The 21,371-nt window shown below is 43.0% G+C and overlaps 2 protein-coding genes across 2 annotated transcripts in view; one reads left to right on the top strand and one right to left on the bottom strand.

Moving 5' to 3' along the window:
* Positions 1 to 206: 206 nt before the first annotated feature.
* dscc1 (DNA replication and sister chromatid cohesion 1) lies at positions 207 to 4,957 on the bottom strand. Its single transcript, XM_010880426.4, has 9 exons — positions 4,600 to 4,957; positions 3,637 to 3,808; positions 3,079 to 3,219; positions 2,724 to 2,814; positions 1,965 to 2,103; positions 1,614 to 1,666; positions 1,360 to 1,514; positions 980 to 1,128; positions 207 to 404 (listed from the first exon to the last, which is right to left on the bottom strand). Exons 1-9 carry the CDS (start codon positions 4,770 to 4,772, stop codon positions 293 to 295), a joined length of 1,185 nt encoding a protein of 394 aa, XP_010878728.2. The 5' UTR covers positions 4,773 to 4,957; the 3' UTR covers positions 207 to 292.
* A 1,688-nt stretch (positions 4,958 to 6,645) lies between these two features.
* The window catches only part of deptor (DEP domain containing MTOR-interacting protein), a 30,627-nt gene continuing 15,901 nt past the window's right edge, over positions 6,646 to 21,371 (top strand). Inside the window, exons 1-6 of the mRNA XM_010880427.4 lie at positions 6,646 to 7,095; positions 7,491 to 7,586; positions 9,848 to 10,026; positions 11,369 to 11,492; positions 16,635 to 16,816; positions 20,639 to 20,821. Coding sequence (XP_010878729.2) covers positions 6,875 to 7,095; positions 7,491 to 7,586; positions 9,848 to 10,026; positions 11,369 to 11,492; positions 16,635 to 16,816; positions 20,639 to 20,821 — 985 coding nt within the window. The 5' untranslated portion in view covers positions 6,646 to 6,874. The remainder of the gene's footprint in view (positions 7,096 to 7,490; positions 7,587 to 9,847; positions 10,027 to 11,368; positions 11,493 to 16,634; positions 16,817 to 20,638; positions 20,822 to 21,371) is intronic.

Consider the following 21,371-nt stretch of genomic DNA (forward strand, 5'->3'; position numbering starts at 1 on the left):
CAATGGATTCAGACGTTATTAAACGTCTAAAATATTATGTCTTCAGATAGCTCTGAAAATGTATTAATTTAATAAAGTTTAATGTTTCTTGCTACTGCTCTTCTGCCTCAGGCCACTAGAGGACGGTAATACATCAGGCACTAAAATGAGCCACAACAAAGAATTTACAGTTTTTCAGCAAAAAAAAACCCCAGAACAGTACAAAATGTATTAAAAAGGAATTTATACAATATAAGAATACACACTACATAACAAAATTGCTAATTTATTAACATATCCAAGCCAAAGGTCTTCAAGTGGCCACTGGTCTTCTTGAATTGAAGACTTTTACTCCGTTTTGTGTGGAGGAACGAGCATATTTGGTAAGGAGGGCTCCAGTCGTTTGCTTTTCTCCGCACAAGTCCCTGTTAAAATTATATTAAATAACAGATCAATCATTGTCAACACAACACACTGAATCCAGTCATGTATAAACCAAAGCATTTCATGTAATTATCTGATGAAAACCAAGTAATTATCTGGATCTGAAATCCAACACTACTGTTGTTTGCTCCTTGGGGTTTTAGGCCGGGTGTCTCTGTAAAGCACTTTGTGACTTGTAAAAAGGGCTTTATAAATAAATTTGATTGATAGGTTAACACTGCCAGTATGATCCCACTAACACAGAGGTCTCAAACCGGTTCCATGGAGGGCCATGTGTCTGCAGGTTTTTGGGTTTTCCTTTAAATTGGTTCCCAGTTCAGACCGAAACAACCAGGTGGAGGTAGAAACGAACCAATTAGTGACCTAATTAGTCAGTTAAGTACAAGGTGAGAGCGAAAACCCGCAGACACTCGGCCCTCCGTGGAACCGGTTTGAGACCTCTGCACTAACATGTGCTATATGGTTCAACTGTACCACCAATATCAGACAACTACAGTACATTGCAATATAATTACTGGACTGTCAATTTACAGTTTCTTAATTTGCAAATCCTCACTTTATGTAAGGGGTGATATCGTCCTCCGTCCACTTTTCCCTCATAGTGAAGAGGTGAGTGAATCTCTCCAGCGTGTCCTCGGGAAGATCCTCCACCCTCAGAAGAGAAATTGTCTCTGGTTTGGACCTGCGGTCCACAAGCGCTAGGCTCTACAAATCACAAGAAACGGAGAATGATTTGCTAATCTTTCATTTTGCCACTGTTTTAACCACGCCCCTGGACACGCCCCTGTCAGGATGCTGTGGCCAGGTTTCAAACACCCGGTCATAGGTGTTTTTTTGTTGTTGTCCTAGACTAGACGTAATCTGTGTTTGCAAAGCCAGCCCAAAGTGTAGACATCTAGACTGGCTCAAATGTAAAAAGTGTCCCATCCAGCTCACCTTCAGCTGGTCCAACCTGGTGCCCATGCCCTCGGGGACGCTCTGCTGCCAAACCTCCTGGAACTCCGCCAGGTTGAACTTCACCGCGTTCTGCAGCAGCATCTGGGCTGTGGCCCTACACACCTTGTCCTCGCTCAGCGCATAGAACACCTCCCCTGGGAGGAAAACCGATGTAACATGAATTAAACATCAGTGAAAAATCCTAATTATTGCGTGGGGCTGGTGGCCGCTCCACAATAACATGCAGCACCTACCGTTGTCTTTGTAGCGCCTCCCGTAACAATTCAAGCAGTGCTCGATCATCTCCCTGGACAAGGAGACGGGTGAGAATTAAAACACATGTATTCCCCACACATGCACATCGTTACTTTAACATTGTCATGTGAACAAAGTGCTAAAGATCGCCTCTGCACGCCCAGGATCATTCGTGGTGCCTGATATTTGTTGTACTGGACCTGTAGAGAAAATGTATCCTATGTGAGCACAAGCATCCCGTGAAGACCACTAAGTATACAAACTAGTTTCCGCATTACCACGTTGTTACCCTGTTAGTCGACACTACCCTGTCAAGAGATAATGTCTTCATGTTGACCCATTACACCAACCGTGGCTCTAGGCGTCCCAGCTCCTCCAGACTGACACTAAGGGGCACCCTGCTGAAGGACCACGACTCGGAGTCCACCAGCTGAGTGACGTGGCCCAGTAGCTTCATCTCGTATTCAAAATCCAAAATCCTCCAGTAGCCTGCGATGTGGAAAGCACAGGACAAAGACACAATCAGAATTACCATCATTATATAATTAGGTGTGTCAGTGGTGTAGCGTGATGACGCTGGGCAATGGTGCAACCGGTCCTTACACAGCCCCCCCTCAACGCCCCCACAACCTCCCGGGACGGAAAATCACAATGTGGTATATATGATGTGGTGTATATATGATGTGGTGTATATATATGATGTGGTAGATATATATGATGTGGTAGATATATGATGTGGTAGATATATATGATGTGGTAGATATATGATGTGGTAGATATATATGATGTGGTAGATATATATGATGTGGTAGATATATATGATGTGGTAGATATATATGATGTGGTATATATATGATGTGGTATATATCCATGTAATGCTGATCCTGGCGTAGATTATCCTCACGGCCGACATCTGAATGTGAGAACCACATAGAACACCACAATATAAAATAAATCTACATATAAATACTGATTACAGAGGCCGAGCACAGAATGTGACAATCGCTAATCGCTCTCGCGTCTGAACGCAAACCAAGAGCCAATGGTGCCCAAGCATTAAGAATATATTTTTTTTTTGCAGTTTTGATGGATTAGACAATCATGATTACCGTCAATCTCACAGGCATGAATAGTCTGGAGTTGGGCCTCAATCTCCTCCTTACTAGCTTGGATTCTATTAAGCAGGTCTCCCATAGTGTACTATCAAACGGGAGAGAAACAAAACGTCAAACAGAGAAAGTTAGTAAAGAGCCAAAACTCAACAATGACCAGGAGTCTCTCAGTGCTTGACAGATGCTGGAATGGTAAGCTCACGCTCCAGCTTCTGGTTGTAAAACTGGTTAGAGACTTGTGAGGATGGTGTTTACATGGATTAGCCAGGCTGAGGCGCCGGGTTTCAGTTTGGGTACAGAGAGTTTAGCCAATACGGCTAAGATGGCATCAGAGTGCACAGTAAATGGGTACCTTCCCCTCTGTGACAACCTCCTCTTCCTCACCGCCGATGACTGGGCCCTCATATAGACGCTCCGACAGAAGCTTCTTCAGTTTCTTCAGTTTGGGACGCTGCTTCTTTAACTCCCAGTAACTGTTAGAGAAGCCCCAGATCTGTGGGGGAAAGGTCAATGTAAGCCCTGTATAGAATGTAGCATAACATTATTTGACACTGCATCATGCATGTACGCGGCGTTGAACATCACTGGTGCGTAACAACTGGTGAAAAGTCACCACAGCGTTGAGAAGTAATGGGTACCGCAGATCTTTGTATTGAGAACATTAAGTAATGATGTAGATCCAGTGCAGGTGAACAAAAGCCTTGGCTTAGCTAACCTTTCACTCTTTGCACAGGCTAGCTAAACGAGAAAAATAAAATAAAAATAAACTCACCCATCTCACTGCATTATAGCACCTTATGTTATATACCCATTTGGTCTTGGAACACCAACTTAATATCTACAGTGCATTTATTAATTTTAAGGTATCTTTTTTAATGAAATGTGTTCAGCTAATTGTTTAGACTCCTACCTGTGCATGAACCAGCTGAGGGCTGGCCTGGTTGTCATGAGTCAGCTGATCTGGAGTCAGGCAGCCAGGGACAAACAGTAGCAAGTTGGAGGTATCCGCTATCTTCAGGTCATATGTATTGTCCTCGCTGCACAGGATAGCTCGCTCATCCTTGTCTCCTCTGATCACCAGGCTGAAAGAGATGCAGAGAAATGACAAGTGAGAGGAGGGAGAGAAAATTGAATAAAAGTTCAGAATGTTGAAACTGCTCAATGATGATATTGGGAAAGTGACACTTGGAAATATTTTTGTCCAAGTACACTTCTTCACAATTCAATGTTTCAATTGCTTGAAAATCGAACATTTTATTTGTAATGGTAATACAAAACGAGTCACATGCATTCGTTCCTAAGAGGAACATTAGCCATTTAATTTGATGAATCAGTCGTAAACACGCCTTACACGTGATCATTGCCCCCTCAGGCTGGTGTCAGGGGAACAATTAAATTATTTTGCAATATCTGTGACCCATGAATTCGTAAGATATGTTACGTTAGACTACAGACCGGCCGCTGTTGACAGTACAGTAGTGCGTTTAGAGTTACGGAGAACCAGCAGAACATCCCCGACCTTCACTACAATTTTGAATACATTGAGAGGCAAATTCTAACCCTAACCCGATCACTGAGAAACCTAACATTAACCCTAACCTGACATTGTATTCACATTTAGCTGTCACAGATTTCGGTATAATACGTTATGCAATCCCTTGATTTGGACATCTTTGTTTTGTGTTTAGCGAGCTCGCCCATCACCTCAATGCCGGCCACCGACCCATCTCCCCGTCTTAAACATCGATTGGTGTAAACGCAGCTGTGTACGCTTTTATTCGTGGTCGAAAGCCGTCCACTAAAGATGTATGAAGAGACAGTCAGCTTGCGACTAACACACATAAGACTATTACATTGTAATTATGCAGATTACCTTTTCCCTTCTTCTATGTGTTTACAGAGAGTGTCATCCAGTTCCATTAGGCAGTAGTCTCCAGACGAGACGCTACATCCAAAAGTTAAACAGTGAATTGTGTTGTGCAAATCATCCTCTGTTAGTTTTGCGATTTGCAGTGTCGCCTGTACCTCTTCTAAAGTTCTCGACATTTGGTACTAATAAGTGGGATAACTGTAAACAAATACAAAATAAACTCTCTTTTAATGTAGCAAATAAGACTTTGGCTGGGTCAACTTTCCCGCAATATTAACAGGAAGTACAGATGTATGATTGAGTGACAGAGACAAAGGCCAATGAAAAACTTGGTTGCTTCACTTCGTCACTCGTAGGCTGCACCAGAGAAGCGTTCTGCTTAGTGAAAGTTAATTACAGGGGTTACGTTTGTTTTGATTGAAACATAGGTAGGCCTAATGCAATTAACACGTGGAGTACACCTGAGTAAAGGATACTATTTTCACACGTCAAAGTGATTGCTTTTGGGGAAAAAAACTATCTGGTTTATTTATTAAAACAAGAACATTAAATTGATTTATATTATGGAAAATATATGGTTTTGCTTCTAGACGATTCGGTAAGCTGCCATTTAAAACAATGTAAATTCAGCTGCAGGAGCTGTCTTATCAAAATAATAATTTAACTAAATGCTAAATGTAGCGTATACTCATGCAAAGAAAATGTTAAAATAAACTTAATGGCTAAAATAAGTAGTGGACAGAACAACAACGAACAATACAATTAAACAAAATACCAGATAAAGGCGCCACAGTCTGTATTTAGGCTACATTAACAGTAAACAACCTCAGTAGTATTAAGGTCCAAATAACTGTTACAGTACATAATACATCGTTGTTATAGTACAGTATGCAAAAACCAGTCCCCACCTCACACCTATGGACCTTTGAAGAGAAACCTAGAAAGCCTGCATGATCACAGCCAATACATGCAGAAAGAACCCTGCCTTTACTTTTTAATTACACGAGTTTAAACCGTGCCTTCTACGCACAAACAAGACCACACACGTGTGTAATTTATTACTCACTATTCGACATCTATGGAGATGCAGCCATGAACTGCAGTCCAAAAAACATTGTCCAATAGGCACGTGGAAAATCATGCCACTCGCGGTAGCTATTGCAAGTTGTATACACTAAGTGGCACATTAATAGGAAATATTTTTATAACGCCCGTTTTTAAAATAGTGGTATGATATTTCCTAATAATACATTGTATTTCCCTGTCTTTTTTTCATCATGGTCTTTTTCATAATACTATGACCTACTTCATAATTTCATGGCGTATTTCATTATTTAATGGCATATTTTAACATTTAATGACCCACTTCAACATTTAATGATATATTTGAAAGACGTCAATGAATGCTGATATATGTATTTTTTTTATTTACATAAACGGGCATTATAAAAATATGTCCTACTGATGTGCCACATAAAATAATACATATACATGTAATTCATTCATTATTTATATATTTAATTATTTCATTTTGACTCCTTTGGTCTTCCATAAAGATGAGCAGCATTTTTTCATTGTTTATGTAAACCCAAAATGTAATTAACTATGTGCCCATACGTTCACTCAGACTCTACCTGCGCTCTACGTGCGCTCTTACTGTGCTCACAGATTTTGTGCCAACTGTCATTTGAATTTTGCTTGCTATGTTAATCTTAAACTGAGGGCCAATCCCCCTCTCAGTTTAAGTTGCACATATAGAGGTTGACTATTGCCAAAACTAGAATGTTACACAGAGTGGACAAACGTCTTAAGATTTTAACAAAAATTATGTAATAAAAATTTTACGGGGGTAGAGTGAAAGACAACAACTGTACACCCGGATTCCAAGGGTGTCTCAGGAACAATTCTATGATAAGAAAGAAATACACATTTCTATGTGTTCTATTCTGACAACAGAGGCACCAACATTTTTTTTGACTAGTTGGCGACTTGTTTCACATAGCGTCCGAGTGGAAACGCTTGCCAGCCGCACAGAGGGCGAAATCAAGAGTCAACTCCCACCGTGACGTAAATCGTGCCCACTCAAGCCGCACCAAGTCAAAAACGTGCTTTTTATTGTAGGATCCGGTGGTAAACAAATACAGCAGGAGGTGCGAGTGGACCGTTTTACTACTGAAAGTGATCTGTGCAAATGTCACAAAGAATCGTTTTTTTTAGAATGAATCTTTACCGTCGAGAAAATATATATGCAGTCATGCTGTCATTTGATGGTTAGCGGATGAGTTCCATTTGGAGAATTCAAGAGAAGTTCAGCATCGAGCTTACGTTAACTAGCCTTCCGTTTTTTCCTCAACCGCATCTTTCATTATTTTCCCAAGTGAAAGTTTTTTTTTTTTTTCAATGCCTTTTTTCCCAGATTTTTGTCGTTGTCAAATATAGGACGACGTTATCTCGAAGAACATTAGGAGTCTGCTATTTTTCATCCATGGTGTTTGCAAGGTAAACACATTTATTATTTATTAATTATTGTTCGATTAATTTAAAGGGGCAAAAATGGTGATCAAAGCCTGAGCGGAGATTAGCCGGTTCACCATCATGGAGGTGGAAGCACCGTGAGAAACATTAGCTAGCTATATCGTTAATTTCAGTAGCTACATTGTGCTGTTCTACTGGCAATGCATTCAAACGGATGGTTACGTAACAGTCATGACACTTTACAGTAAGAAAATAAATCGATGCATTATAGAAGGAGACAGTTGAGCTATACACACAGCTGCTTATCCATGTGTACTTGACAAGCTACACATGCACGATGTATTATAGCTAGAATAAATGATAGCTTGGGTTGTGTATTGTGTTTACTCATTATAATCACGTGTCCATTATTTTTACAGTCGCAACGAGATGGATGGTATCGGGAACACCATGCAGAAGAAGGCTGCTGAGCTTGAGCGCATGGCCGAGGTTCTCGTCACCGGAGAGCAGTTGAGGTAGGAGTGGCTCGAGCTCTGTACCATCCCGTACAATATGTACTGCGGCTGTTCAAACAAAGGCGTGCGTTGGCTCCATTCAATCCGGCGCACACGCGCAAGTGCGTTTCGAAATGCTAATTGTTGAGTGCACATATGAAACGATTTTTACTAGTTTGAAAGGTTTTCGGTGTGGAACTGACGAACATGAATGAAATAATGAGTTAATCGTGATGTCAATCCGAGGATGACGTTTGCACGAAACTGGGGTCATAAGCATTACTATTTTGTTTTAAAATTATTATTACTGTGTTACTACTTCTGTATTTTTCAGATGTGCCTGGGGAGAGTTGCTGTGTGTTTAGAATGGTCGAAATAAATGCCAGTTTAATGATTGATCAATTAACTCAATGTGAGATTCAACTTTGTCCCTGACTAAAGGGCACACTGTTACTTCTAACCTGGCTGTTTTTATATAAATCGTAAGCTGGTCTTGTTTATGCAGCAGGGTTACTTTACCAAGATGTCGATCATACAGGTGTTTTAAATAATTCCATGTACTATTTGAGTATTACTCAGAATCATATCAAAGGAGTGAGAAATAACAGGTCATATGTCTGTGACATCTAACCACTGTGATATTCGGAGGCATTCGGTCGCAACACACCAGACGTTTGGCCAAGTTTATCTGTAAATACCAGTGCAGGATTTGCTGCTTTGTTGAAGATTAGCTTCCCCATAGTTATGACACCCTAATACTTCCTTAAGATTCATTTTAGCCTTGCATGATACTTTATGTGCAGACTTGGCCTGGTTTGTTCGGACGAAAGCGAGCCTTGTGGATTCAAGGCTGGTTGACCTGTGGGCTTAAGTTCCTTGACGCGTCCCCCAATGGCACCCTATTCTGTATGGAGCGCACTACGTCCTACGAGAGCCCTATATGCCCGGGTAGAAACCTGTGTATTGCGTAGGTTTGCGGTTTGGGACACGGTCAGTGTTGGGGAGGAACTCTCAAGGCGCTTGCCTCATGGTGTACGGTCGACTCGGGAGGCTTGGACTGCGCCGTCAGATTTAATTCCGGGAGAGAGATTCTTGCCAGTTGAAGACCGTAGAGAACCATAACCGATCCAGAGGAGCAGCTGTCATGGCTGTGCACTAGGTGCCGTCCCTAAGTGGAATCACTCCGACAGACGTCCGTTTGAAGGACGTTTTCTTGTGTTTCTGTCTTGTGTTTTTGTTGTGAAACCGTAATGTTTTTCCGCGTCACCCTCACTGACAAAGCCAGGTGTGAGGCAGGCCACATCCAAATGGCACTCAACTCTGCTTAATGCATTCTCTGTAGGTGCACCTATGGGACTGTTCTTTTTACAAGGACCTATCATTCGGTTTGACATGATTCACATTCGTTCAAGCTGATCTCAAACTCTGCTCGCCTGCCTCAACTTTTCCTTGATTTTTTCCTTGATTTAGTTGTGTGAATGCCGGCTTTCATCATCTTAACTTGGAAGGAATAGGCCGAATACACAAGAAGCCCAGACGTGTATGAGGAAGGAAGGCCTTAGTGTTGTTCCTGTCCTCTCTATCTGCTTGTGCCTGTTCAGCCTGAACGGACACTCCTCTGTCAGACTTGTCTGCTGTCAGATTGATGTGAATATAACACAGATCCTTTTACTATGTCAACAAGTTAAACTGGTTTTAATTGTTAATTCTGGAGTTAATTCATTTCTAGCAAGGACATCTGACAGACTGTTAGAGTCTTCCTTAGTACTTCATAAACCAGCCCAACGTTCTCCTCTGGCCTGTAGTCTGCACAAATGCACATTGGTGAACTGCACAAATATACATAAGGACACAACAAATGTTTTTTCCCATCCGTACATCTTTATCAAACCAGTCAAACAAAATGTAAAGCTTACGGGATCCACATCCGGCTAGATAAGCTACATAGGCACTTCATTACACATTCACAATCCATAGCGCTGGAACGTACACACACAGCGTGCGCGGTGGTAGAGCAAGACACGTCGAGAGCAGCCTGAGTGATGACAGACTTGGTCTGGATGTATGATTTGATTCTCTCCGGCTGTGGTTCACTGGCAGCGATACGGGGATGACTTTAAATCCCTGTAGATCATGAGCAAGTCTACATGCAGTTGCAACAGTGTGGTACTTAAATTGCCTGGCGTGTGTTGTCCGATGTTACCAGCTGTGGACTTAGTCTCCCCTGAACAGTTGCACTGTATCACGGAGGACTCAGGATGAATTTGACTCTTGTCCTGCAGGCTGCGTCTCCACGAGGGGAAAGTGATTAAGGACCGCCGGCATCACCTGAGGACCTATCCCAACTGCTTCGTGGCCAAGGAGCTGATCGATTGGCTGCTGGAACACAAGGAGGCGTCGGACAGAGACACGGCCATCAAGATCATGCAGAAACTTCTGGATCAAAGTATTATCCATCACGGTAGGAATTTAATTAAGATATTTTTCCCTTTATTTGTATTACATTTTTAGGACACTCAAGCACAAAAACAGTACCGCTTTTTTTTATGGGTGTGGGTTTAACTTTATTTGAATACTTGAAAACATAAACAGAGGAGAGAAGAACAGAGAATTGAAAAGAAAAACTAAGGAAAACGGTATTTTCCAATACTGTTTCCAATTATGAGAACATAGCATCTCAAGTCCTCCAAACTCCTTTCACACACACCCCTCATAGGATGTCTTATTCTCAAGAGCACTCCAGTCTGTACTAAACCTTTTCTGGGAATAGTCTGAGTAGTCCTTCTGACCAAGGCTTCTGAACCTTGGCCGGTATTTCTGAAGCGACTCAGAGTTGCTCTGATCGTGTTCTTCCTATGCCTGCAATCTTATTCATTATGATTTAAAATACTGAAATGCTCCTAGATTAGGACTCCCACTCTGAGACGTGGGAACACGTGAAGAAGGCGTCATCCATCACTGTAGTTCCTTCGGTCAGAAGGACTGACATCTTGGGCTGTGTTCCTTCACCACTAAATGGAAGAAAATAGAGTGAGACAGGGAGAGGTTTCCTGTCCAACAAGAAATGGTTATTAAAATGTTCCATTGCAAAATCTTTTGCTACAGTGTGTCCTAATGAATACGCCCCCAAGCTTGATGTTTTCTGGGAACTCATCGTTCTCTACAGTGTTCTGATGGGACATACATCTGGGTCTCATTCATTGGGGGTACTCTACAGAAATAAAATTGTAACAGGAAAAATATGTGTTGGAGGGAGAACAGAAGATAGTACTCTCTATTAAATGTCAAACATATTTGCGTCATTGTTTAATTCTCTTTTTACCCCTGTTTTCTCCCTTATTGAATTTCATCGTATCCAATTGTGTCTATGGCCCAAATTGCAACATCCAATTTCTTTTGGGAGAGTTCAAGATCATGGCGGGACTTCCTCCTAGCCTTTCAAGCCAAGACGTTCAGCTTTTTACCATTTCTTGTCCAACCAGGATGTCACATGTATACTACCTGAACCATACTGTGCAGTTTTTGTTGATGACCTTTGAGTTTCCAGGGTAGATGAAAACGCTTAAATCATAGAACTCACAACTCATGAAGCAGCGAAATGCTTATAATGGCTGATGCTGTTAACTTCACACGGAGGACTAAATGGCAGTGGGTTGTGGTTGAGAGAGGACGTGACGACATATCAGTTGCTAAGCTTTCAAGTTACTTAACCACCGTTTAGTAGGCTGTCAGTCTGGGAACATATTTAGCAATTTTCAGTTTGTCGAGAGTAAACAAACATTGTTCCTCTTTTTGTTTTGCAGTGTGTGACGAGCACAAGGAGTTTAAAGACATGAAACTCTTCTACCGCTTCAGGAAAGATGATGGTACATTTCCACTGGACAATGAAGCAAAGGTCTTCATGAGAGGACAGCGCATATACGAAAAGTATGTTTGTTGTTATGTTTATTATTTATTAATTAATTCCATGTTTGGGGAAAAACAAGAGTAAGAAGCTTTCACCCGCTTCCGTGAGTGCACCCTCACAATATACAATCAATTAACTCTGTTCGGAACAGTGTTATTTTCTGGGCAGTGGGATCCTGTTGTTGTACTTATGGTGCATTGTTGTTGTTTGCCAGGCTGGCAAAGTTGGTTGAGGCCTAATAGTTTCCATAGAAACTGTTAAACCCACTCAAGCAAATGGATCTGAAGTTCGTCACCACCACTCATTACGTCTACCAGTCTCTCCTCTATCTTTTCATTCAGAAGTCTCTCTCGCTCTTTCTCTCAGATTCATTCTTTGATTCTTTCTACCTCTGCCTTGTTTTCGCCCACATGTTCCTGTCTTTTGGAGACCCTCTCAGTATTATCGCGCATTGACCGAGCATTTGTGGAGTCCCAAACCCCTGCTACGTGATTTGCGATGCATTTCGCAGTTGGACCATATCGAATCCTGTAAAGTTACCAATTCATTCAGGATGATTTCAATCAAATTCTTTCACCACCTGTGTTTGATCTTAGTGCCTCCAGTCAATGCTTTGTTTAAGTGTGTCTGGCAGCTAAAACACTTTACTCCGCTCCTCTCAGAAAGACCGGTTATTGCACAATACTGAATGCCTTGCTAGCCCATATCATTTCTACAGACAAATGATGGGCCTAGTATGTAGACATAAATTAATCTGAACCTGAGTACCTCTCGAACGATTTCTTAACCTACAGAACGTCTGCTCGGCCCTAGAACCTACTTGGATGTGACAGATTCTTTTGTTATACACAGTCCAATTTACATCACAAAAGACATGATGAAAATTATAATATTTTAAACTGCTGTGAAGCTTTTCACCAAAGTGACGCAAAAGCAAAAGCCCAGCAGCCAACGTATTATGTGTTGGTTTAGAGAAAATGGAGCAATCTTTCAGTCTGAGCCGTCAGACAACAACCCCCATTGCCTGGAGAAACGTGTTGCTGTTGTAGCTCAGTGTGTGGAAGAGGTTCGGGAGGCAGTATTTTGAAATTCTCCCTCTGGCTTCCTTCATTGTCTGCTGTTTCCTTAACCCTTACACCATCAGAACAAGTGTCATGTTAGGACTCCCCGGCCCCTCTCGTATCGCCGCAGTGCTCTGGGTTTCCAGCACGACATACCCTTCCTCCAGTCATTCGTTGTGAGGTCCATCGTTAGGTTCTAAATGCCACTCCCTACCGCGGTTCTATGAGCCTCAGTAAGTCTAGTGTCTCGCTAGTTTCACTGTGGCCGTACGGCTTCGGGGAATCCGGGCAGGACAGCCTGCCGGCTACACCAGCAATCCTCCTTGCGCCTGCTCATGCTTTAGTCCATGTGGCGGTGGAACCGTCCTTTCCCTTGAAGCTGTCCTTTCCCTTGAGGGTGTGTGTGTGTGTGTGTGTGTGTGTGTGTGTTTCGTAACAGTAAGACATTGTCCAACCGGAGGCATCTGTCGCAGGCAGGGCTAGTTTGGGTGGATTTATGTAATCACAGTGGTGGAGGGACATGTACTTGTGCTTGTCGCAGGGTCCACATGCAAAGTTTGCTTTAGCGGAAGTATGTTGCCGACGCTATGGGTATTCACAAACAGCAAAAAAAAGAGATTGAGGCCATGATTTGAACACACAAGAGACAAACAATCAGGGCACTTGTTGTCTTTTAAATCTGATTTCTGATCGAGCCAGGCTGTCAAATATCTTTAAAATTATTATCACAAAGTCTGTCACTGTGCCTATGTGCAGGTGGGTTAAATAATGGACCAAGAACCTCAGGGGCTTTAGAGCAGGGATATTGATGTCCTGGAAACCATTTGACCTTTCTCTCTCAGGAGGTCCCCCAAATAATTGTCATGGACTGTTTCTAAGCAACAGGGTATTAGTCAGTGGGGACATTTCTGTGTCAGTGTTTTGGAGAATGTATATATTTTTTAAAGCATCATATGTAAATTCCTGGGCATACTTACAGAAGCCTGGTAAATAGTGTGAGAGGCTGGTAAACAAAGCCTATGGGAAATGTCGGAGAACCCTTTCCTTATCACAACATCCAGGGTGGCCCAAGCCTCTCCCGTGTGAACGGATGTGGTGGCGATGGCTTCCTTATTCCCCCCTTCTCAGGCAGTTTATTCACGCCTAGCCTTTCAGCTTTTCCAGTTTTAAGAAATTGTATTATACACCATTGAAACTGTACAGTGCATGGTGGCAATGAAAGGCTAAACAGTGCTTGATTAACATTCCATAGAGTCAGAGTCGTTTTATTAACAATGCTTGATTAACATACCATCGACCCAGAGTAGTTTTATTTACAGTGCTTAATTAACATACCATGGAGTCAGAGTAGTTATATTAACAGTGCTTGATTAACATTCTATGGAGTCAAAGTAGTTCTATTAACAGTGCTTGATTAACATTCTTTGGAGTCAAAGTAGTTCTATTAACAGTGCTTGATTAACTTCCCATCGACCCAGAGTAGTTTTTTTTACAGTGTTTGATTAACATACCATGGAGTCAGAGTAGTTATATTAACAGTGCTTGATTAACATTCTATGGAGTCAAAGTAGTTCTATTAACAGTGCTTGATTGACATACCATCGACCCAGAGTAGTTCTATTAACAGTGCTTGATTAAGATTCTATGGAGTCAGAGTAGTTCTATTAACAGTGCTTGATTAACATTCTATGGAGTCAAAGTCATTTTGTTTGCAGCTTGGCAGCTTTTTTTGTTGAGCATCTAGTCTTGGAATTTTGCTGTGACTGATTTGTTTTCCTTGATAACGTCAAGGTCAAACTACTCAAACATCTATTTACTGTTCCGTTGATAAGAAACGCAAATAATTGTGTTAAATGCGTCTTTAACGGGTGACTCAGACCTCTGACTGCCATGTTGGCCGGCACGGCAATCTCTTCTACCTGATAGCTGTCCTTTAGACAGCGCTCTAATTAGTCATAAATTCTGTGTCGCTGATTCCTGGAAATCACTTAGCAATTATTCAGCTAAATTATTTTCATCAAATCAAAGATGAATGACAAAATTAACTTGGAAATGTCAGGAAAGTTTTGGAAATAAACAATATTGCAATAGTTGGAAGACAAGGGTTTTAAAAATGATAGTACCCTACACTGGTCAAAGGTAGTGGCTTGTGTTGGTGGGAGGGTGCATTCTGGCATTGGTCCCAGATTCCAGGGTGTATCGTTAAGTTTATCTGTGGACTTAGCTAGATTCGCTTTAAATGCAGAGACTTAGACAAGGTAAATTCTTGGGTTAGTTGACAAAGTTTTAATAGAGCAGTGGACAGCCAAGCAGCCCCCTGCCCGTCTCACTGACCCTCCCATCCTGAGGAGAAAAACAGCCTGTGGTTACTTTGGTTAGTCTTTGGCTCACAGGAATAAAATAGATTTTTCAAGAACTGCATTGAACTTTTAGTCTGTTACAAAACTACTTCTAAGAAAAGTTTGTCTGAAGATTATTGTTCAACAATTCCTGATCCCAAGTGTCTCTGCTTAAAAAGATTAATATTGTAGGTTTCCCTCAACCTCCATTTGCATTTCATATCAGTATGCAAATGATTGAACTAGCTACTGACCGGAATCTTTTTTTTTTGTTTATAACCATTTCTTTACCACATTGAACTCCAAAAAATTAAGCTAGCCAAGACCACGCAGATAAATTATAATTTCAAGAAGTGACTGGATTTACAGACTACACAAAAAACAACTTAAGCCTTAGCTGTGATTGACTACCATGTCATCACTGCCAAGTATTTTCCCAGGCTGTAAACTGTAGGTCAGGGATTTGGGCATGTTTAGATAATACTGTAGAAGTACAAATCAACAACATTGTTGGCTCATTTAAAATGGGCATCTGTGGGGAATTTCGAGGGAAACCACTTATGGTGCGAATACTGACAGAGAGTATGGTGTACGGAAAGAGTAACCCGGGGGATGGGAAGGCGATTAAGCACCTCACTTTGGAAATCTAGAAGAAACCCTTGATAATGTAGCCTTTGCTTTAGTGTGTGACCGTGGTTGTTTGGAGGCAGGCACTATGATTTACATGTAGTTCTTTACTGCATATTTCAATCATTGCTCAATGTGCGTATAAGCTTGACATTTTACTGTGTGTGTGTGTGTGTGTGTGTTCTGCGAGGTTGGCCCATCCACGTCACAGCATGCATCTTTGCCTTGTGGAATTCCAACCACGTCCTCTAGTGACATGTATCTTTCACTCAGTAATGGCTCGGATAGCTTGTTGGAATAGCTTGTTGGACCTTAAGTGCTAGAGCTCGTCTGTTCTTCTTGGAAGTCCTGCTTTATAAATAAAACAAGTTGGGCCAAGCTACCTGCCTGCAGACTTGGGAACTACCCATCTGCAAGGTTTGACTCCTTTAAAACACACAATTCTACTAATCAGGATCTTTGGTAGTTAAAACGGGCATGTTACAAGCTTTGTTGGTCCGAGCAAAAGACTGGACAAACAAAGATTTTTGTCATTTAATAAAGACAACGTGCTGTTATAGTTTTATTCTTATTCTTTTCGTATGGGTATTAACAATCCAGATCAGCCGTAAAATATGAATGTGTGTTAATCTAGGCTACATTGATTGCAAGGGTGGTGTCTGACTGTACTGTTATGTGTAGTTTGTTACCGTAAAATTTTTGCTGGGTGTCCAGATATACTTGAGTAGCGAGACTAAAAGCCTACCTTTGACTTGGGGCTGTTGAATCATGTAAATGTGTGAATGTCGGTTTCATTGTGTTGACCAAGGAGGAGTAGTGTGCGATAATCTGGAGTTTGCCCTTTACAAACCGTCCTGAAAGGACAGGGACTCTGAGAAAACAAAGGAAGATGGCCTTAGCATTTGGGGTGCGACCGCTGCCTATTTTCAGACCTTTTGTAACTAAGATTTAATAATCTGGTCAAGAGTCTATTAATCCCCATGTGGACATAAGACCTGGAGCCACCCTCCTGCAGGTCCCGTATCTTCTGATTCTGACTCGCAACTGAATGAACCGACATCAACACGCTGCTAATTCAGGTTTGAGGCCAACTTGTGTTGCTTAGAGAAACTAAATTGGCCTGTCTGGTCCACAGGCTGATGATGAACACGGAAACATCCATCATAGCGACACGGCAGGAGGAGGGAGAGACGTTTGAACGGACGCTGGTGGCCTCCGAGTTCGTCGATTGGCTGCTGGCAGAAGGGGAGATGGCCACGCGGGAGGAGGCGGAGCAGCTGGGAAGGAGGCTTCTGGAACACGGGATAATGCAACACGGTAGGTCTGACGGGCGGGCCTGGCAGCACATAGTGGTACGAGGGACGCGTTCCTTATTTGGTGCTGTTGATGGTGTCCCTAACCAAATCTAATTATATCCCTTTCTGAAGTGAAACAGACGTCTTCGGGTCGTGCTGCACTTCATGCGTTCACCGTTCACCTTCCCGGTATTTACTGAGGGGAGGGGGGTATTGGTAAAAAAAAAAAGTGTGGCCAGTGGTATAGCCCCCGTGTGGACGCGTTGATGTGGACGCTACTGATGCAGCCACGTGGAGGCGTGGGTGGAAAGATCCGGAATCTCTGCACCGTTCCCCCTGCGTAAATGAGGACACGTTTAGGAGGGCCTGTGTATGTCACATTGTAGTGGTGAACTTTGGAGTGCTTTTATCGGTATCAACATCAATGCATGTCAGTGTGCTATTCACCAATGAACTGCAACAATGCAGCTAACAATGACTGCCACCACTTATTAAGTTGAACATTGTAGTAATAGTTTGATGGAGCCCAATGAAGAAAAGACGGCTTCCCTGTCAGTCTGTGTGCCATTGACCTCTTCACCCCATCTACTGGAACTTCCCTTCAAAGGGTCATGAAGCGCATAATGTAGGAAGGAAACCACTCTGTGACACACCAAAGCATAGTTTTAGCATTTGTCACCCTCACACACTTGAATAGGGTTTTCTGCTGTCCGCCTCGTCCGTTTCGATTGGCTACCGCATTCCAACACTCACAGAAGATGTAGTGCAACCCGCAGTTGTCTTTTGTCGCCCAACCAGTTTCATGAAGAAAACCACCCCGCTTTTGCACATTTATCTGTGAGAAACTGGTGCTGTCTGTCCCGTGATCGTCACATTACATTTCAGGAGCACAGGTTTCATATGACCACCAGTGTTTCCAGAAACACTTAAATGCCTGTTACAGTTTGTTCTGCTCACATGACCGTCTGTGCAACCAGCTCCACCCACCGACTGTCCGACCAACCGGCTGAGAGGACTCGTGGCGTGCCCTGGTCTGCTCACACGGCTGCCGGAAAGGACTTGCGTTGTCACGGTAACATGAATGAGCAAGAGCCTCTGTCTGGTGACAGTCGGTCGCTATGGAATGTCAGTCGTTCTTTCATCAAGCTCTGGCTAATGCAACTGTTATTTTTTTTTTTTGTCTTGTCTGGCAACATCCAAGGTCAGGAATGTGAGGAATACGATGAAATCGTCCTCTTTTTAGGGCCTGGTGAAACTCATGTCCCTGTATCCGTGGGCCGGTCATTGGAAAGTCATTTGGTTGGAAGCTCTAGTGGCCGTCTTGGGCCGGATGACGATCCTCGTAGGATCGTCATTGGAATTAGCCCGGTTAACATTTCTAACGTGCCCTTTGCTCCCCTAAGATCTGTAAGGAAGACATTAGGTCCCTGCACAGCGCATGGGTCCCTGCGTGGCTGCAGAAGGACCTGGAGTGATGTCCCGCATCAGCAGAAATCTTATTTTGCCTCAGCAACAGGTTTGTTGCTTTTGCAGCTGAGCGGGGACGATTGTCGACCGGCCGGGAAGGCCTGAGGTGATTGTCAGTAACAGATGGATATTATCCCTCTGGCCTCTGGTCCGGGTGTTTCCCAACAGAGCTCAGCTGTTCATCTCTGGACAACAGTGTGTGAACTGACCCAGATACACACACACACACACCGACTGCACGTACTGCAAACACAAACACAGGCCCGAGATACACATGCGCACGCAAATGTACACACACTCCCTAATGACGAGTGCACACCCAACTCACACTTCTACGCTCTGTCTTCTACCCAGCATGCATCTGTCCAACAATCTGTCCTTAGTGCTAGGAGTCAAGCCTTTTCTGTGTGGATGAAACACCTCTCTCTACTCTATGCCCTATCTCTGTGTTTCTCTGTGTATCTTTGTGTATCTCAGTGTATCTCCGTGTTGCTCAGTGTATTTCTGTTTTTCTGTGTATTTCTGTGTATCTCTGTGTTTCTCCGTGTATTTCTGTGTTTCTCTGTGTATCTCTGTGTTTCTCCATGTATTTCTGTGTTTCTCTGTGTATCTCTGTGTTTCTCCATGTATTTCTGTGTTTCTCTGTGTATCTATGTGTTTCTCTGTGTATCTCTGTGTTTCTCCATGTATTTCTGTGTTTCTCTGTGTATCTCTGTGTTTCTCTGTGTATCTCTGTGTTTCTCCATGTATTTCTGCGTTTCTCTGTGTATCTCTGTGTTTCTCTGTGTATCTCTGTGTTTCTCCGTGTATCGTGTCTGTACATGACGGCAGTGGGAACCAGAAGGCCCATGCAGCCTTTCCCCCATAATCTCCCTCATCCACCATAGTCCACATAGTCTCTGTCATCCTTCCATCCACTCCCTGCAGCACAGAAAACGACACAAGGCCGATCTGTCCAGTGAGCGGTTCTTGGTCTCATTACACAACGCAGCATCCACGGCGCTCAACCCCAGAAGGGCTGCGTCACAGCTGGGCTGTCGCCCGCCTCCCACACTGAGTCGAAGGGCTGCATTCCTCTCCTCCTCTGGTGTAGCTCACGAAGACAGAGACAGGAGAACGTGTTGTGACAAAGAACCCGTGCTGTCAAGATTCTGTTTTTGACAAACGGTTTTGACACAGTCGTTATTGTTTATTTGTTTCTATGTTTCTTCGTCTGCCTCTGTGGCAATAAGCCGGTCGGCAGAATGTTGGGGACATCGAATCGCTGTACAAGTGCCCTATAGTGTCACAATACACAGAATTGTGAGAATGTTGAGAGACTTGAGTAATTGCATTCATATTTACCCCCATTACGTTTACACACACATAAACACACACATAAACAGACACACACACTCAAAACGCACCCTCACATACAAACACAGATGGCCCTAAATGACGGGCCTGTAAAACAATGGCAGCCGGGCCTGGATGGCTCCACATTGTCCGTTTTGTTTTGCCTGACAGAAAACCTGCATTCCTGCCGGATAGGCTCTTTGTGCAGCAGCCCTGCGCTGCCATGGGAAAAAAGCCTGTTGGTCAATACATGGACAAACATAATCAGGAGTCCACAGAGAAGTGTTGTTTTGTAAATATTTCAGGCATTTTGTTATCAGATTTTTTTTGATTGTTGCAGATCAACGCCATGGCGATGGAGTTATGAATAAACATAATTAGACCTTGTAATTCTCTCCATCCCCTTGGGACCATGGAGGTGACTGAACAAAGGCTTTTTTAGAGGTTTGTTATACCAGATTATGGTTTAAAAAGTTAGGACAATTCCAGTCAGCCTTTTTAAATTGCTGTGATCGGTTTGTAACTCGTACTAACTGTACACGGACACCTTTGTGTTGATCAATCAATCAAATGTATTTAATAAAGCTGTTTTTACATCAGTAGTTGTCACAAAGTGCTTTTACAGACACGCAGCATTTTGGACACCTATTCTCCAGTAAGCGTTGGGCGAGCACTGATGGGGATCAAAATATACAAATAAATAACTTCTCCAGAGGTCTGTATTCTGAAGAGACCTGACGTGGAACAAAGAGTTGCATCCCTCTCTTTTTGAAGATTACAAGCCAGTCTGTAGACTGTTAACGAAAAGGTTATTAGTCACTGAACGCAGTCAAAGGAGAAGCACTCAGAGAAGCACTCATGGGGCGGCAGACAAACTGTAAGTGAGGAAAGTTGTTTCCCCCCGGTTCTGGTTGATGTCACTGATTCGCTGATGAGCAACTACTAACCACAGCTACTGTATTCACAGTAAAGTAATTTTAACTGCACATCTCTTGCGGCAGCACTCGAAGAATGGTTTCTCTGTTGTGCTTCTCGCCGACAGTGACCAACAAGCACCACTTTGTGGATGGAGGTCTGCTGTACCAGTTCAGGCTGAACTTCAGGAGGAGGAGACGCCTGATGGAGCTCCTGAACGAGCGGTGTCGCACCATCCCAGAGAGCCACGAAAGCCCCTTCTGCCTCCGTAAACAGAACTCAGAGGGAGGCAACACCAGCTTCCTTTCAGGTAGAGGCACTAGAGTCTGTTAGACTTAATGCACCAGAGTCAGGTAGACTTAATGCACCAGAGTCAGGTAGACTTGAGGCACCAGAGTCAGGTAGGCTTAATGCACCAGAGTCAGGTAGACTTGAGGCACCAGAGACTTAATACACCAGAGTCAGGTAGACTTAATACACCAGAGACTTAATGCACCAGAGTCAGGTAGACTTAATACACCAGAGACTTAATGCACCAGAGTCAGGTAGACTTAATACACCAGAGACTTAATGCACCAGAGTCAGGTAGACTTAATACACCAGAGACTTAATGCACCAGAGTCAGGTAGACTTAATACACCAGAGACTTAATGCACCAGAGTCAGGTAGACTTAATACACCAGAGACTTAATGCACCAGAGTCAGGTAGACTTAATACACCAGAGACTTAAAGCACCAGAGTCAGGTAGACTTAATACACCAGAGACTTAATGCACCAGAGTCAGGTAGACTTAATACACCAGAGACTTAATGCACCAGAGTCAGGTAGACTTAATACACCAGAGACTTAAAGCACCAGA

The sequence above is a fragment of the Esox lucius genome, chromosome 16 (genome assembly GCF_011004845.1).
Source record: "Esox lucius isolate fEsoLuc1 chromosome 16, fEsoLuc1.pri, whole genome shotgun sequence".
NCBI lineage: Eukaryota > Metazoa > Chordata > Actinopteri > Esociformes > Esocidae > Esox > Esox lucius.

Bases quoted from the DNA above. Each gene is read 5' to 3' on its own strand.
- dscc1 (XM_010880426.4), bottom strand. From the start codon at position 4,772: ATGTCGAGAACTTTAGAAGAGGTACAGGCGACACTGCAAATCGCAAAA. The intron at 1,667-1,964 runs GTTGGTGTAATG...CTCCTTGTCCAG, and splicing joins CTGGGACGCCTAGAGCCACG to GGAGATGATCGAGCACTGCT. The intron at 405-979 runs GTGAGGATTTGC...TAATTTTAACAG, and splicing joins GATATCACCCCTTACATAAA to GGACTTGTGCGGAGAAAAGC.